The 18,098-nt window shown below is 39.3% G+C and overlaps 2 protein-coding genes across 20 annotated transcripts in view; one reads left to right on the forward strand and one right to left on the reverse strand.

Annotated features, from left to right (window-relative positions):
- Positions 1-8,973, forward strand: part of Zc3h14 (zinc finger CCCH type containing 14) — a 37,656-nt gene extending 28,683 nt beyond the window's left edge. For 2 of the 10 annotated variants that reach the window (XM_008764738.4, XM_063261539.1), the window contains 6 exons: positions 751-910; positions 1,669-1,901; positions 5,005-5,125; positions 6,387-6,523; positions 6,783-6,978; positions 7,850-8,120. In XM_008764738.4, coding sequence (XP_008762960.1) covers positions 751-910; positions 1,669-1,901; positions 5,005-5,125; positions 6,387-6,523; positions 6,783-6,978; positions 7,850-7,856 — 854 coding nt within the window. In that variant the 3' untranslated portion in view covers positions 7,857-8,120. 10 annotated transcript variants of the gene reach the window in all.
- A 1,493-nt stretch (positions 8,974-10,466) lies between these two features.
- Positions 10,467-18,098, reverse strand: part of Eml5 (EMAP like 5) — a 130,317-nt gene continuing 122,685 nt past the window's right edge. For 7 of the 10 annotated variants that reach the window (XM_063262251.1, XM_063262249.1, XM_063262250.1 and 4 more), the window contains 7 exons: positions 16,318-16,506; positions 15,998-16,170; positions 14,074-14,236; positions 13,533-13,636; positions 12,768-12,921; positions 12,061-12,161; positions 10,467-11,829 (listed from right to left, as the gene is read on the reverse strand). In XM_063262251.1, coding sequence (XP_063118321.1) covers positions 11,793-11,829; positions 12,061-12,161; positions 12,768-12,921; positions 13,533-13,636; positions 14,074-14,236; positions 15,998-16,170; positions 16,318-16,506 — 921 coding nt within the window. In that variant the 3' untranslated portion in view covers positions 10,467-11,792. Of the gene's footprint in view, positions 11,830-12,060; positions 12,162-12,767; positions 12,922-12,944; positions 13,642-14,073; positions 14,237-15,997; positions 16,171-16,317; positions 16,507-18,098 lie in introns of those variants that run through there. The other 3 variants (NM_001003402.2, XM_063262253.1, XM_063262252.1) reach the window with 3 other exon arrangements.

Raw genomic sequence — 18,098 nt, forward strand, 5'->3', positions numbered from 1 at the left:
TCTGTGTACCCAGCACAGTCCTTAGTTGCACAGTAAATATCAGTGAATTAATAGCCTGAATTCTGGTCTATTTATTTGTTGGCTTTAAAAGAAACAGTTAACTTCTATCAGTTGTTCGCATACGGATAGGTTGTCATAACCACTCGGAGCTCAGTTCTTGTTACATTTTGTGAAGTAGACAGCCTGTAGATGCTGTAGACGTCTTGAGCTTGTGGTGGCTTGCATTGAAGGTTAGTGACACTTTCGTCTTAAAATTCCCTTTCAAAATAGTTTTCTGTGTATACCTGGTTAGAAATCATGCTGACTGAATTCTTAATAGGCAGTGTTTCCTATAAGTATTACTGTGAAAAATGAACAGAACTCATTTCAGAAAAGTAATTCAACAGTTTTTGAATCATAATTTTAGCAAACATTAAGATTCTTAAATTCTTTCTGATTTTGAAAAAAAAAAAGTAATTGTTGTCCTTTTACTGTGTTTTAATATTCCAACAGATGTGATATAGGAAAACCCTTCTCTGCTGTAGGCAAAGGAAGGCATTTGTAATATACCACTTGAGGAAAGGACATCTCTGAAGAGGTGTTTGGAATAGAATTACAAATAGAATTACTATCCCTGAGTAGAATTAGTAATGATTTTCTTTAAAAGTAGTTATAATTATATAAAGGATTGACATTCTTCTCACTTGTATGATTTTGAGAATAAAAGGTATATTCAGAAGTAAACATTTATGGCCAATTTTTTTGGCTCAGATTACTATGACATGGAATCCATGGTCCATGCAGACACAAGATCATTTATTCTGAAGAAGCCAAAGCTGTCTGAGGAAATAGTAGTGACACCAAACCAGGATTCGGGGATGAAGACTGCAGATGCCCTTCGGGTCCTTTCAGGACACCTTATGCAGACACGGTAGATGGTTTCTTTTTCTTGTGTAGCTACTGTGTGTGACTGTAGTGCAGGTCAGCTCTTAGCTCCCAGCTTCCCTGTCCCTAGCTCTCTCACTGCTAGGCCATCAATAGTTAGCCAAATTCAGCTCTCAGAAATTCGAGTTCATCTTTTTTATTCAGAAATGCATTAAATAGAAATATAAGCTGAGTATAATTTAATTACATTGATAAAAGGGGTGTAGTGTTCTGTTGTGTTTTAAAGGTACACCCAAAGAATTGAACTTTAAAAGCTGGGTAACCCAAATCAGGAAATCCTTCTGCAAGGTGTTAAGAGCTAAGGCTTGTGTGGTTCCTTCCTAAGAAAACAGAGTGTTCAGCAAAGAAACGTGTACAGATGATAAAATTATGTAAAAATAAAGGTGCTGGCCAGGATGCTCTGAGCACTCATTCTAATTGTTCTGTGGTTTGTTTTGGTTTGTTTTGGTTTATTTCCATGTTGATCTTATAAGGATCGAATGGACAATGGAGAGTCTAAGTTGAGAGGATATTGTCATTATCAGTAAGTCAAGGCTAGAAGGTCACTGTGATGCTGCTGCAATTGCTGGCCATGGCCGTTGTGTACTAGGAGTCTATGCATGCTGTAGCAGGACGTCATTCTAAGCCTCTTAGTGAGCCCAGTGCAAAGCAAAGGAGGAACAGTTCTGCTGAGGAGGACTTTAGGAGGTTCAGCATCTTGTGTGTGTTTCCCTAATTCTATGGTATTTTTTATCTGTCTGGCAGAGATCTTGTACAACCAGATAAACCTGCAAGTCCCAAGTTTATAGTGACGCTGGATGGTGTCCCCAGCCCCCCAGGATACATGTCAGATCAAGAGGAGGAGATGTGCTTTGAAGGAATGAAACCCGTAAACCAAACTTCAGCCTCAAACAAGGGACTCAGAGGCCTCCTCCACCCACAGCAGTTGCATTTGCTGAGCAGGCAGCTTGAGGACCCAGATGGTAGCTTTTCCAACGGTGTGTTGAGAGCTCAGACTCTGCCTTCTCAGTCCACTGTCCTTGAGAACAGAGTCTTGGCCTGTGATATCTTGAGTGAATATTGGTTTGAGGCCTCACTTATATTTCTGTCTAGTAGCCTGTTTTCTTCTGTCATACAAAGCCACCAGTTCAATTTCATCCTCTCTCTGTGCTTGTTTCACAGGGTATTCTGTGATGCTAGTGCTAAAGTGAAGTCCAGTTAGTGTGATGCAAAATACCTTTTTTATTGTGTTGCCAAAGGATGAACTATCATTCTTCATGCATTTACCAGCGACAACCTCTCATAGTTAACTTGAGAGAAAATGGGTTTTGATTTTGGTGTTTCTCATACCGTAGTAGGATCTCCTTGGAAGGGATTTCTTACCTAGTTTGGCAGGACACTTTGGAAGTATCAGAGAGACCTCATGTGGCATTTCATGCTGAGAAGTGCTCAGAGGAACTCAGTTCACATAGTGCCTGCCTTAGGAGCCAGTTGTGTTTCCACTGCTCCTCACCTCACAGACACCAGTGCTGGGGTGACCACTGGTCCTTTATTTTCATTTTTTTATTTATATTTATGTGAGCATTTTGCCTGCATATGTGAATGTGTAGCAGTGCACACGTGCCTGCTGCTGTGTCAGATCCCCTGCAGATACAGTTACATGAAGCTCTGAGCTACCACATGGGTGCTGGGAACCGAACCTGGGTCCTCTGCCAGAGCAGCCAGTACTCACAGCCATTGAGCCATCTCTCCAGCTCCACCAATACTTTTCATTTCCAATTTAGATGGTAATTAACTCTCTCCTAAGCAAGAGAGTTAATTACCAACTTTTAATAATGAACAGATTCAAGGAAAAAACAGTAAATTTTCAAATGTTTCCTAAGTAATCATTTTCTTTGCAGAGACTTAAAAAATACATTGATAAATTTTTCTTTATCCACTAAAAATATAGTAAACTAGAATGGATGAGTCCATGAGCAAGAAACACTTGTGAAAGGCTCTTCCTGCTTTGAGTCTACCATGGGGATATATAGTCTTGGTTGTGGAAGGAGTTGCAGTTGTGACCTTAGGTAAAGCAAAAGTTTTAAGGTAAAAACTGCAATAGGCGTACACATTTCCTAACTCGGCATGCTTTGTCTAAAATTAGGAAAGCTTGGTGTCACTGCTCTCAGTAGTCAGTCTGATAGCTTAACACTCAGCTCTGGTAAGACCCATTTCCATTTAAAGGTAAGTTTCCACGCTAGGCCTTGTTGGTATATGGGAAGAAGCAGTGACTGGGTAACATGCCAGTCATGGTTATGCCTATTTTGTGAGTAATGTGGCCACTGTGGAGACGGCTGGGACAAGTAGAGCACTTCTAGGAGTGGGGCTGAACTCTGTAGCAGTGAGAACATGCTGCTGTACACATCCTGGAAGGTGTCTTCGCCTAGTGCAAGCAGGGAGTTGAAGTTTCTCATCTTTGGGTCGGTTATTTGGTGGTGGTGTTTGAGGATCTACGTTAACACACCTCTACTGAACATCATATGGCAGCACGATACAGCTTTCAATACAAATTGAATTTGCCTCTGGAAATTCATATTTGAAGAGTTTTATCATATATGAAGTAAAATGTCAGCATAGGAAAACAGGAGCCATGACTATATATTGTTTCACGTGTTTTTCACTAAGAGAAAGTTGCCTTGTAACATATTCTTCATTATTAATAATAATATTATTTTGAGCAGCCACTTCATTTTTCTGGCTGCATTGCTGTTTGGAATCCAGTCCTTTTTTGTTCTAGGTAATGATGTGTATGTCAGTCTTGTATATGCAGCAGTGGGGCAGTTTCCTCTGTAGTGATGGGACAAAGATCTGCTAAGAGTGAGTGTGCAAGGTTCCCCTCCCAATGCTGTTGGGTTTTCTTTAGAAATTTTCAAGGAACTTTTACATTCTACATCTAAAATAAGTTACTTTTTATTTTTCTTATTTTGTTGCATAGGAGACCAAGCCTTTTGGATTCAGAGTAAGCATTCACTGCTGGACTGACTGCTAGTCCTGCTCTTTTAAAGTAGCATAGGAATTTGTATCAGGCATACATACCATGGCCATTACTGAGGTTCCTGTGTGCCCCACATGATGCTCTTTGTGCCAGCTCTCCTGTATGGAGGGCAGACATTGGGTCACTAGAGCACAAACATTGCCTTCTTTATATAATCCGATTCTGAACAAGGTGAGTTTCAGGGATGTTAGATTTTTGCCCAAGATGTCTAGATGAGCTATTAATATGCAAAGCCAGATCTGACTTACCAGAGCTTGGACACCTTGCTGTGTATAGCCAAGTGAAGGTTGGCTTCATAAACAGTGAAACCTACCAATCTGTCTCAGATCAAAAGGCATTGGATTATGGCCTTCACGTATAACTTTATTTGGCATAGATTAGTTTCATGTAGATGTCATAGGAAAGGTTAGAGGTCCCCATTCTCCTGTGTAACAGTACTTAGCATTGTGATTGGACATACTGAGTGCAGACAGTGAACTCCATGGGTGAGGCTTATTTCCAGGTCATAGTCCCAGTCTTGTCTACTTCTGTCACGCAGCGTCTTTCACTCAACCAGACTTCAGTCTTGTTGCTACAAAACCTTCTCTATTATTCTACCCCCATTCCCAAGCCCATAGGCAGTGTCATTTGCTGGCCCATCTGATATAAATCTGTTTTCCCCTTAGATGTCAAGGTGAGTTTAGTGCCCAGACCTTTACTATACTTTAACGATTAGGAATCCTTTCTTATTTGAACACTTGTCTTTTGGCTGGAACATAAAAATTACTCACATTCTTTATCAGCTGTATTTTCAGCTTCATTTTTAAATTTGGCATCTTTCACTTTTGTATTTCAGTTCTGAAGTGAGACTGAAATTTACTTGGGGCTTTATGACAACTCTGGTCTTCTTTCTGCTATCCTTTAGGTTCCATTACTAGGATTGGCCATATATTATTTGGTGTTATTTTGCAGGGCTACAAACATTAAAGAATATAAAATTTTGAGACTCGGGTTCAGGGCAGATTATTGAATAGACCTTGTACTGAAATCTTAATGAACAAAATGGTCTTAATTCCTCTTTGAAGCCGAGATGACTGACCTGAGTGTGGCACAGAAACCAGAAAAACTCCTGGAGCGCTGCAAGTACTGGCCTGCTTGTAAAAATGGGGATGAGTGTGTGTACCATCACCCCATTTCACCTTGCAAGTGAGTAACAATATCCAGTGGTTATTTCCATAGCAGTCTCTACATCTGACAACCTCTCCTACAACTCTCTCTCTACAGCGGTGGCTGTAGAGAGGTTTTATCAGTAAACACGATAGTTGATACATAACCGTGCCTGGAGCTCTTTGATCCTGAAATATCTGGGTCCCTTGGCACATCATATGTTGTAACTATACAGTTAGTATATGTTTGTTCACAGATATCTATTTTATTTAGATTGGAAATAAATTGAGTTATGTGAGTAATGGAAAAATATTCTAGATGTGGGTTAGTTTTCCTTACCAACTGTTTGATTTAATGTAGTGAATTTTGTGAGATCATTTTTGGGTGTCTTGTTTTGTTGGTTCTATGACTAGACTATATCCATGTTTTCACTATAAGTACATGTAGTAGCATAATTAAATATGTAAAAACTATAAGTATGAATCTTACAGTATAGTGCCTAGATCATGAAATATGCTTATTGTTTTAAAATTTAAAATTTGGACATTTGGAGCTATGAGTCAGTGGTTGAGCACTGTCTGCTTTTCCAGGGCACCCAGGTACAATTTCCAGTACCCGCATTGCAGTTCCCACAACTGACTCCAGTTCCAGGGACTTGAACATCCTCACGCAGACATACATGCAAGCAAAGCATCAGTGCACACACACAAAATTATAAAAGGAAGAAAAGTGAAATCTAGGATTATCATCAATTTTGACATTCTGTTAAACTAGAATGATTCAGTCTAATTTATAATGTCTTGCCTTGAGTTGCAACATGTTAGACTTCCTTCAGATCTGAAATACATTTGTGTTCTCTTTTGGTATTTAGCTTCATGTAACAAATGCCCCCGCCCTACTCCTCATCCCCACCACTGAGGACTGAAGCCCGAGTTTCATATGTGTCAGGGAACTATGATCCTAGTCCATTACTACTACTGTGTGTGTATGAGAGACAGGCAGACTAGATGGCACATGTGTGTAGGTGCCTACAGAGGCCAGTAGAGGGCATTGAATCAATCCCCTGAAGCTGGAGGTGCAGGCAGTTAATAGTAGCCACACCGTGTACTGAACTCAGGTCCTCTAGAAGAGCAGCAAGTGCTTGTAAAACCTGAGCTATCTTTCCAGCCATGCATGTTGTTTGTGACATCCCTCTCAAAAGAAAAAACATAAAACAAAAGCAAAACAAACAAACAAACAAACAAAAAAACCCTACTAGTCATTGAGATGCTAAATCTAAATGACTGTCTTTGTTTTGTAGAGCCTTTCCCAACTGTAAATTTGCTGAGAAATGTTTGTTTGTGCATCCAAATTGTAAATATGACGCAAAGTGTACTAAAGCAGATTGTCCCTTCACTCACATGAGTAGAAGAGGTCCAGTACTGACTCCAAAACCAGGTTAGTAACTTTGTGCACTCTTGTAACTGGGTCAAAAACTTAGAACATGACATTTTCTGACTCTATGAAACAACAATAGTTTTAGAAATGATTTTAGCATTTAAAGAACAAATTGCCTTACAGAACTGTGCTATATTTTATCTTCACTGATAAAACTGAATTAAATGGTCCTGACCTCTTTACAAATGCCAGTAGACTGCATTAAAAAATGATGTTGCCAAATAGATTGAGCATTGTTCATTCCGATTCTTGTCAGCAGTGTCGTCACCAGCGCCATCTTCTAATGGCCAGCTCTGCCGTTACTTCCCTGCCTGTAAGAAAATGGAGTGTCCCTTCTACCACCCCAAACACTGTAGGTTTAATACCCAGTGTACAAGACCAGACTGTACGTTTTATCACCCCACTATTACTGTGCCACCAAGACATGCCTTGAAATGGATTCGACCTCAAACCAGGTGAGGATTTAGGTTAGTTTTTAAAACTCTAATGTTAGAATTACATCCTACTGTCTACATTGTTTAGGTGATAAGCACACAAATCTGAGGGAAATTGAATTTTGTTTCTTCCCCTGTTCCTTTAAAATTAATTTAAAAAATCCCTTAGCAAAAATGATTTACTGCACAAACCAAATTTATCCAGTGATGACTTTTTCCACCACATAATCTCCAGATGGGTTCTGATTTTGTGGCACTAATTATTGAAACCAGAGCCTAATGCATACTGGGCAGCCTCTAGCTCCAGCCTTCAGCCTGACTAAAACTTGAGAGAATAAACAGTACAAATGTAACGCCAAGGCCAGCTGGATTGTCTGTGTGTACTGAACACACCAATTAGTCTCAAGTCAGGGACGAGGAGACTGCTTGGTCTCTAAAGTGCTTGCCTCACAAGCTTGAGGATCTGAAATTTGAACCCCAGAACCCATGTAAAAATGTGGGGCATCTTAGTATGTATTCTTAGTATGTTGCCAGAGCTGGCAAGGCAGATCCTTGGGGTCTGCTGGCCAGCCAGTCCAACCCTCTTGTTGAGTTCCTGGCCAATGAGAGTCCCTGAATTTAAAAGGGTGCTAGGTAGTCTGGCATTTGAAGTTGACCTCTGGGTTCCACATGTTTGCTCACACATACATTAAAAAAAAAAAAGGAATCCCCAGTCAAGTTTTCTTAGACTGAAGTTGTCGGAATTTTTTACTGTGGCCTAGAAGTTAAATTGCATAATTTACTACCTTTTATCTGCTTTACATAATTGAATTATTTAAAGACAAAACTTCTTAACTAATGTATAGTATTTATATGCAAAGCAGTTAATTTAAAAAATTTTGGTTTTATTCAGTGAATGATGCCCTAGTCCTACCTGGCAGAAGATCATGCAGTTTGAAAGCTTCCGTCTTCTGATGAGAGATGTTCTACAGAACTTGTCACGTCTTTGAAATTTAGAATATATTGCTTTCATAATATGAATTTTACTGCCCAACTGAAGTGTCTAATTTTTCAAATTTGTAAGTTTATTAAGTGGTTTCAACCTTTTTTGTTTGTTCGTTTTGACTATGAAAAAGACAGTTTAAAGAAAAGCCAATTCTATTAAACACTGCGGCATGTTTGTACATTGCTGTTGAACATCATTTTTGGTAATGGTGCTGCAGCTTAGGGCTGTGGTGCTGTGGGAGGGCCAGTGTCCTCAGAACTGAAGCACTTTTTACTTTCCCCAAAGATAATGCAGTGTCTGTAACCCAGCGTGGAAACAGTGGCCAGACTTTGAAACTGAGGCAGCTTTGGAACAACTAGTTTAAATTTTCTTTTTAATGTCTGAATGAATTTGCTCCGAGAAGAATAATACAGACTTTTAATTTTGAGTGCTACTTTGGTAGAGTGGACTGAGGTCCCGTGCCTTTCTGAAAGTAAGTAGTGACATGGTCATATAGGGTAAACATAGTTGGAATGACAATGCAAAAATGGATGAACAATTCTTTGAAATGCTCCCATTTACTATTAGCTTATAATTTTTAAATAGTTTTGGAGGGACTACATTATCACAAAATTATACAAAAAGTTTTACAGGCATATGTACAGGAAGTATCAGAAAACAGACTTTGAACTCACAAGAATAAAAATATACATATATATTCCCATATTCTGAAAAATATTGTCAGAAATAACTCCACAGAAAATATACTTATGTTACTACTAAAGATCATTCTTGAAATGTAGAAGTTGAGATTTAAGTGGTATATTTTAAATGACAGAACTATATAATTGCAGAGATAGTAAGGGTAAACTTCACAATAGGATGAACCTTGGCCTACTGTATTATGGAGTTTTATGTGTGGTTTTGAAACTGTTAAGGCAAGATGTGTCATGTTTTAGAATTAAATAACAGACAACTGATTTCAAAAACTTGTTTTAAAAATTAAAGTGTAAAAGGTGGTTAGCAAAGGGGATAATAAAAGTTCAAACATTTTGAGGACCAAATTTAACTGTTAAGATACAATAAAGTCACATCTATAAAAGTCTGTGTTTAACAATGTGAAGCCAGCCTTCTACTGTGGTCATTGCCTTTCCATTGAAAGATAAAAGTATTAGCTAGTTATTCAACCATTTGATAAGCTGGCCTTGACCATGCTCACCCCAGAGGGTCAAGATCAGAAACAGCAGAGAAAGAAGGGTCTAAAGCTGCTTACTGCATAGATTCAAGTGGAATGGTGAATCTTCATTCTGTGAGTGCATTGAATGTAAGGTGTTCATTGCAGCTTTGCTTCTCAGCTGAAGAATTTTGTTTGAAATTGTGTGAATTTCTGGAACTAGGCCTTTAATTATCACTTTCGAAAAGAATATGTATAGATGTTTCCAGTAAAGAACCAGAAACGGGGAATAAGAGCTTAGATGGTTTAGCTTTTTATAAGGAAATAACGTGACAACCTAATTGTTTTCTGTTATTAAACAGTGACTGGAAACACATTTTAAAAGGTTTGTTTTTGAAGGTAGGGTCTCATGTACTGCAGGTTAGCCTCAGATTCACTATGGAGCCATGAATGATTTTGGATTTGAGTCTATGCTTGCACCTGGGATTGTAGACATGCCCCATTTATATGTAGTGCTAGAGGTTGACTCCAGGGCTTTACGAATGCTAGGTGAGCACTGAGCTGTATGTGCCCTAACCCTAATGGTTTGTTTAATTATACGAGTTATAGACAAGCTTACTCTAACCCTAAAGCAGTTACTACTTGTTTTAAATGAAACACTATAAGGAGTCTTCCAGAGAGAAGTAGGCATGAAGGATGGTGATGCAGAGCACTGGAGTAGACTGTGTGCTGTGGCATGCAATTACATAGGAAACAAGTGGGACCACAATAGCTGGTGGCAGTCTTGGGCTAGAAATTCTCATACTGCTGGAACGCACCATAATTTTCTGGGTTTAAAAACTAGAGGGCAGGTTCTCTGACTCGGTAACTTTTCCACAGTTGGTGACTAATCCACAGGTGGCCAGATGATGACTACTTAAAAGTTAGCCTGACCCCCTGGTCTTTAGTCACAGAACTGACCATTGCAGTGACAAAAGACCTGACTTACCAGGCTGGCCACTTTGAAAGACAGAAATAGTGGAAGATATTTTTACTTTATGGTTTACTTGTTTAACATTACAGACTTCTACAGAATTAAAAATATTCTGTAACTAGAAGCTGACAAACTGTCCAGAGGGAAAACCCTAGAACTATATACGATGCTTAAATTTGAAGTATTCTTTTATAGGAATTCTTTAATTTATTGACTGCCATTTTATATAATACAAGTGCGTTCTAAAACTTGGCCAAATTTAGACAGACCATTCAATGTGAGCATTGGAAAAAATTATCATAAGCTTTAAGTTTCTTGCAATTTCTTCATCAGCCTTCAGCTTTAAAACCAACCATGCTCCAAGCACTGCTTAGACAAAACTTCTTTGATGCGATATGTTCATTTCTTGTTTTAATAGTCACAATATTTTTAGCCATAGAAAACATAACAAACCAAACAGGGTTCCAGAAGCCTGAGGGGGTGGGAATCTATGCTACAACAGTAACTCGCATTAAAATAAAAGTGGAAACAGTAGAGCATCCTCAGTGTCTTCACATGTAGAAAAATAAATCTTTATGCAGCAGTCTACTGGATTTTTCATCTTGAGGAAACTTAGCCAGCCTAAACAGCAAAATCTTAAACAGGAAGTCCCAGTCTTTGGCAGCATTAAAGTGGAAGGACTCTGACTGAGTTCTTCAGATGAACCTGGAGTCAGTCATTTTGGAAAATAGCCTTATAGGGTGGCATACATCTAATTAATTTTTCTCAATATAAAACTATAAATTTTTATGCCCAGTATTATTAGTATATGAATTTAATGCTTTTGTTTACACAATAAACAAATGTTTGTTAGTTAGATCATACCTTTAAATATGCAGTATTATCTTTCAGTTAAGTGTTCTCACTATCACAGAACCTTAAGAAAGCTGTACACTTGGAAATGAAGTTCATTGTATCATTTTCTTATTAATGAGGCCATAATTGTGATTCATAATTTTATAGAGATGGCTTCTAAACACAAAAATTGACAGCTCAAAGTGAAAATATAGTACTCATGTACTGCTGACTTTGGATCTATTCCTTAATTCAGGCTATAAGAAGTGTCCTTTGCAGAGGGTACTTTATTAATGAATGGGAAACATTTACCAGGAAAGCTTATATAGGTTCCCTTAAGAAAAATCTTTGTGGGGTTGGGGATTTAGCTCAGTGGTAGAGCGCTTGCCTAGCAAGTGCAAGGCCCTGAGTTCGGTCCCCAGCTCCGAAAAAAAAAATTGGAAACAGATTAGGGCGATGGTTGGGTATTTCTTTCCTTGTACAAGGATGAAATATTTCATTGAACAAACCTTAATAAGAAATATTAGAGGTGAGATTAAGTTGGTTTTTTGTTTGTTTGTTTGTTTGTTTGTTTGTTTAAAGACTGCTGTACCCTAAAAATCTCCTGGGCAAGTCTGCCATTCCACACCCCTCAGTAAGAGGAGGAGGTTGGCTTTACCAAATGCTCAGTCATTCCTTGTAGTGTAATTATCTGGCAGTGTGTGGACTATGGGTTGGTACGCACAGCAAGCATTTTGAACTGTCTGCTGCTGTGTGGATGATTCTGGACATCCCTCCCTGTCACAGTCTTCAGTTAGCACCACTTGACCACACAGTTTGGTTTTGGTTTTTCCGACGTGGAACTGCTCTCTTGAGGTGAGATTTGTTTAGTCTTCTCAGCATCGTAACTTTCAATGAGGCGTGTGTACACATTTCCAGACAAGCAAGCTGCAATCAGAAAAAAGTGAAAGGAGTTTCATCACATTCTAGATTTTTAGAAGATTTTGCCAACTACATCTATAATAACTCCTTTTGGTCTTGTATGAGGTTAATGGCTTTGAAGTTACTAGTTATCTTCTGACAAATGCTAGCTGTGTTCATTGCCACATCTATATAGAGTTATTAAGTCTTTACTAGTACCAGGTCCTCATGCTCTTCCTGGGCTGACAAAGTACTGACCTGCAGTCATCGCCTCCAGCACTGACAACATGTCGATCACCACTGGTAAATCGAATATTTGTCACATGAGGGGAATGACCCAAGAACCTCTTGTGTTTTGCCTAAAGTGGAAACAGACAAAGCTCCCTTAGCAGTTACCTATACAAAAACTCCAATAACAAACTGTGATTCATCACCAGAGTGGGGATTATTGTAAAGTTTACAGGTCTGCATACAACATGGACAGTCATCTTCTTTTCTGTGAAGGATGTGGGGTGGGTGTTGGAATCTGTAATTGATTATAGATTTGATTCATAAAAGTTCATTAGAACTTTCCTACGAGTTTCCAAAGACTATGGGGAAGGTTTGGGTTTTTTGTTTGCTTTTTTTGTTTTGTTTTGGTTTGGTTTGGTTTGGATTTTTGGTTTTTTTGAGACAGGGTCTTAACTATTAGGCTATCCTTGAATTTAGAAATCCACCTGCCTGCCTTGCCCCTCTGCTTCACCTCTCCTGTGCTGGGATCAAAGGTGAGTACCACCATGCCAAACCTGAAAGATCTGTTTCTAGTAGATTTTACTTTGGGTATTAAGGAAGTTTGAAGAAACCCTTAGAAATAAAAATTGCAGTATTTTCATGTTAGAACCGCAATGTTATAAAATACGTGGTTGAAAAAAGGGTGACTCATTTAAAATTCAACTAAAGTAATACAAAATGCTAAAAAGACTTACAAATTTTTCTGGGCATGGAAAGTCATATAATTTAACCATGCCAAAGTCATCTCCTGTCACAAGGCTGATTCCTGAGTGAGACACACAGGCACAGGTGACATCTGCCTTCTCAGCATGTCTGGACCAGATTCCCATAACTTCATCACCTAGAATACTAGATAGAGGGAAAACAAATGCACTATAGATAGCATAAACAGTTTAATCACTAAACAAACTGTATTGCTCTGCCTTCCCAGTGCTAGGTTAAAGGTGTACATCAGTGTTGGCAGTTAAGTAAAAATGCCTTGAAGTCTTCAAGGTCATTACACGTTCTTTTCAAGAACTTGTTGAGCCGTGGAAACTGACTGATAAGAGTATAGGACACTGTTGAGTCAGAAGGGGTCCCAGAATCTGCATGCCATTGTTCTCTAAGAATTTGAGATAGGATGACAAACTCATGTGTCCCCTTGTAGAGTTCAAAAATAAGGCTAACCTACGTTTAGTTTTTGGGTTTGTTTTTGTTTGTTTGTTTTTGTTTTTGAGCTGGTCTTGCCATATATCCCTGAGTAGCCTCAGTTTCATTATGTAAATCAAGCCTGCCTAGAACCTGAAACAACTCTCTCTGCCTCCCACATGCTAGGACAACAAAATTTGAGCCACAATGCCTAAGGCTGTGTTTTCCTGCTTTCTGCTCAAACATGTTGGTGATAGAAAAGCACTCTGCTACTGAGCTTCCTCCCTAGCCAACATTTTCCAACTTTCTAACAAACCTCAAAAGTTGTTTACCTAGTCCAGGTAGCCCACGTGATCCTGTCAATGGCAGCATGATCCACAAGGTGTTTTCCTGAAGGCACTTCATAGACATGCCGTTTATAGCAGCCACTAGAAACCTGTCCTCAAAAACGAGAGGAAGCATTTATTAGACAAAGGCAAAGTACTACCAGCAGACACAGTTTTGTGTGTTATCATGAGAATGCAAAACCATAGTAAAACAATAGGAAAGGAGATGCAGGTGAGCATGGCACATATAGAATGAGCAGTACCAAGGTCTAACACAGCAAAAAAGGCTAGTATCTGGGGCTACTCCTGAATGATGAGTTGGTATCACTTGCACAAAATCTTTTCTAATGGGTATGATAACTATATACATAACCTATAATATGTATATATGTATGTGTATGTATATATATATGTAGTAAAGTTTATCTTCACAAAGAATGAGATACAGAATACAGAAAACATCTACGAGTTGAGTGCTATATTGCTTGGGGCATTCAGTGTGTTCACTAAGGAAGTGTACACACTGGATGCAGTACTGATGTCCTACCTGGAGATGTCTGCTATCTGCAGAGAAGTCCATCTGAATGACAAAGCTTGGAATGTCTTTGCAGTAGCTGATTCTGTTAAGGGTGGGACCCAATGTCAGGTCATAAAAGTCCACCGAGTTCTCACTGGAACCCACTGCCAAATACCGGGAATCTGGACTAAATCTGAACACATAAAATGTAAAAAGAAGGTGTTAGAGCCCATGAAGTTGTATGCTTGTTTTTAAGATCGGAGACTTAACCCTAGCAACTAAAAATCTATTTCTGTTTGATAGAACTTTAAGTTACCTAGAAGGTAACTGATCAAGCATGCAGATTTTTATTTGCCCATTAACATTTAGTACATTTAGTAAAGGTTTTTACATTCTGACTATGTATTAAGTGTTTCTTCCAACTCTAAGTTTAAAATAACTTTCTGTTTTGATATCTTTTTGTTATTTTGAGTTTCTCTGAGTAATACTTCCTGGCTGGCCTACAGTGTGTTCCATAGACCATGCTAACCTCAAAATTAGAGGTCCATCTGTCTCTGCTTCCCAAGTGCAGGGATTAAAGGTGTGTACCACTATGACTAGCTTCAAAAAGACTGTAAAAATTAAAATCCCAGAATTCCTAAGTTAATATACTACATAAGACAGGAAAATGATGTCTTAATATCCAAATAGCCAGATTAGCTCACTTGGGTTGTCAGGGTGAAATGACGACTTCAAGCTGGAGGAGTATTTGTTAAAAGTTAAAATACAAATGTTCTTCCCTGTCAGTTATGAGAAGCAGTAGGAGTTAAAAATGTCCCATAAGTCCTGTTGCATGTAGAGACATGTAAGGGTGAAGGAAAGTCACTGTTAAAAGTTTTATATGCTTGGCTGGGGATTTAGCTCAGTGGTAGAGCGCTTACCTAGGAAGCACAAGGCCCTGGGTTCGGTCCCCAGCTCCGAAAAAAAAAAAAGAACCCCCCAAAAAAAAAGTTTTATATGCTTAAGTTCTTAAGATGTATAAAAGGGTTTTACAGCTGAAAACACCCATTTTTAAGAGACCCGAACCCAATAATCTTATCAATTTGTACAGTGTTTTGAAAGGGTAGCTACTACAAAAACCAGTTTAAGCCCCAAGAAACAAAGGATAAAGAAAGGGAGGGTTAAAGGCCACAGAGACCACGCCGCAGATAAAGGCATGGCTAGGAAGCCTGACATGCTGAGTTCAGAATGTGCTGGGACAGAATGTGGTAGAAAGAGAACCAACTTGTGCAAGTTGTCCTCTGACTTTCGCTTGGGCACCCTGTGGCATGTGCATACCTACATAGTTATTGTATGTATATACATGTTCATACAATAAATGTAATCTTTCAAAGAAGGCTTGGTTAATTTTAATTCTGGGAAATAGATATTCAGAGGGTATTGGCTAAATGAATGAACCAGGAATGCAGATTCAGGGAAGGCCTATGGGGAGGAAGGCCGTGGTTGATCTGTGAAGCCTCTTTAACCTTGGTTTTCAAACTTCTTAATGGCTGCTGGATCTCTTGTATCAGTACAAAATAGTTCTCAGCACAGCGAGTTTACTGCACATGTCTAATACTTGGTATCATAAGATATCATAAGTGATTTTTAATTTAGCAAGGAGAATTAATATAGCCACACCAGCATGCAGCTGATGAACAGGCACTAGGGATGTAGCTCAAGAAACAGAGCATTTGCCTCAAAGGCATGAGGCCACACTGCAAAAATGAGGTATTAGGGGGTTGGGGATTTAGCTCAGTGGTAGAGCGCTTGCCTAGGAAGCGCAAGGCCCTGGGTTCGGTCCCCAGCTCCAGAAAAAAAAAAAAAAAGAGGTATTAGCCTGTCCCCGTAATCTGGATGTATGAGCAAGTTTTTAAATATTCACAGTGGTCACTGTAAAAATCAACTAGAAAATCTATTCCATTTGTTGACTAACCTGATATCATGGATTGCACATCGCCTGTCTCTCTTCTTTCCCCATATTTTTAGAGAACTCACAAGTAATATAATAAATTCTCCATTTTTCATTCCAATAGCCACCATGTCGCCTTCGGGGCTGTAACATACTGTCCGAGCAGCATGTCCCAAATTCACTTTGTTTAGCATCTTCTGCATAAGAACCAAGAGTCACAGGAAACAGTTACAATCAAAATCAATTTCCCCCAGACTTCCAAGTAATATCAAGCTAATGCTAGCAGTTGGGGATTTCCACCTCTTAGAAACTGTAACCTCTCGTTAGGAAGTGTTTGTACCTACTTTATCAGCAATGTCCCAGAGTCTCACTGTTCCATCTTCAGCAGCAGAAAGGAAGAAATCCCTGGAAGGATGTGTTGCTAGTCCCCAGATTGGTCCATCCACATGACCATTAACTAAAATGTTACATGCTGCATTTTTCTCCCCAACTTCAATTATTTCCGAATTCCTTGTTCCAACTAGTATCTTGCCCTGAAATACAAAGGGACCAATACATTTAATGCGATACAACAGTTGCATGCTTTGATCTAATCTAGTTGCAAAGCAATCATTAGTTCATGGGAATGATTCTGTTCCTAGAGCCACACAACTGCAACATCGCTAGGCTACTACACAGTGTAGTCTATGCTGGAGACAACTCTATGATGCCTTACACCCTTCAGTGTCACAGTTCCGATAATGTTAGGACCTCCAGAATGGAAAATAAGTGCACTGAGACACGGGGAGAAAGAATTCCAATTTTTACTTAAGTTAGTGAATTGCTAGGTGTGGTGGCATCCACCTGTAATAGCAACACCCAGAAGGCTGAGGCATGACTGCAAGTTCCAGGCCAGTGTGGACTACACAGTAGAACTTGTCTCAACAGTAGAAAGTTGAAAGTAAACTAAACCGGGATTTCAGTATACAGACAGGATAACACTACATCTGATTTATAGACACCGTCCAAGTGCATGACAGTCTTCACAGAGACATATGGGATTTCGTTGCTTTAAAGAGAAGCAGAGTAGGGGAAACTAAGGGAAAGAAAGCCTTCAGGCATCTGATTGATTTTTTTCTAACTGCAAATCAAGAATTGGATGCACTTAAACCCCTGCTCCAGTTCATCAGAAAGACTTCTTTCTCTCCTCCCCCGCCCCTTTATATTTATTTTTATTGGGGGGGGGGAGTTGAGGATTCTCTGTGTCCCCTTGGCTGTCCTGGTACTCAGACCAGGCTGACCTCAAACTAAAGGTGGTGCCCAGCTAGTAAGACTTTCTAAAAACAGACAATAATCCTTTTCTGAGAGACAGCTAAATTCGAGTGTACAGCAGCTGAGATGACTAATGAGTGCACGTCTTTAATTCCAGCACCTAGGAAGCAAAGGCAAGACCAAAATGGGTGATCTTTGAGTTTAACTTCATCAGTATTCATCCCTCACCCATTAACAAACAGTGCATCTCACAAGCCACCTTACAATAGCAGTACAAAGGGATACTTTTAAATGTAGGAGAAGTAAACCAGGTCATTCAAAAACCTTTACATTTTTCATTTTGAAACTTTAAGGGGCTAGGGAGATGTTTGGCACTTTAGGGCACCTGCTGATCTTAGAGGACCTAGGTTTGGTTTCACAGCTCACAACCATCTCTAACTACAATTCCAGGGGATCAGACTCACCTTCTGACATCTATAGGCCTGCTTACAGTACACATGTACGTAACAACACCCATACACACAGAACAAACACATCTTAAAACAACAGCTCTGCCTAACCTTGAACCTGGTTCTAAGTTGAGCAATGTACTATTAAAAACTCTCCAATCCTAAGACTGGGAGTCCCCTTCTCAATCAACCAGTTCTGTTTGATTCACACTGGCTTGCCCAGACATTCTTTCCTGCATTGCACATCAAGCTCCTGGTCACACAGGAATGGAGGTCTCTAAGGGAGGAATTCCTCAGGCTAAGCCAGTAGAATCATGGAAATCTGCTCTTGCTGGAGATACATGGAGAGAGCTGCTCTAATTAAAAATGAGTAATTAAAAAAAATAAAAGATGCCGTCTGACTCAGATGTCTGCACTGAATTCCC

This window comes from Rattus norvegicus, chromosome 6, assembly GCF_036323735.1.
Source record: "Rattus norvegicus strain BN/NHsdMcwi chromosome 6, GRCr8, whole genome shotgun sequence".
Lineage (NCBI taxonomy): Eukaryota > Metazoa > Chordata > Mammalia > Rodentia > Muridae > Rattus > Rattus norvegicus.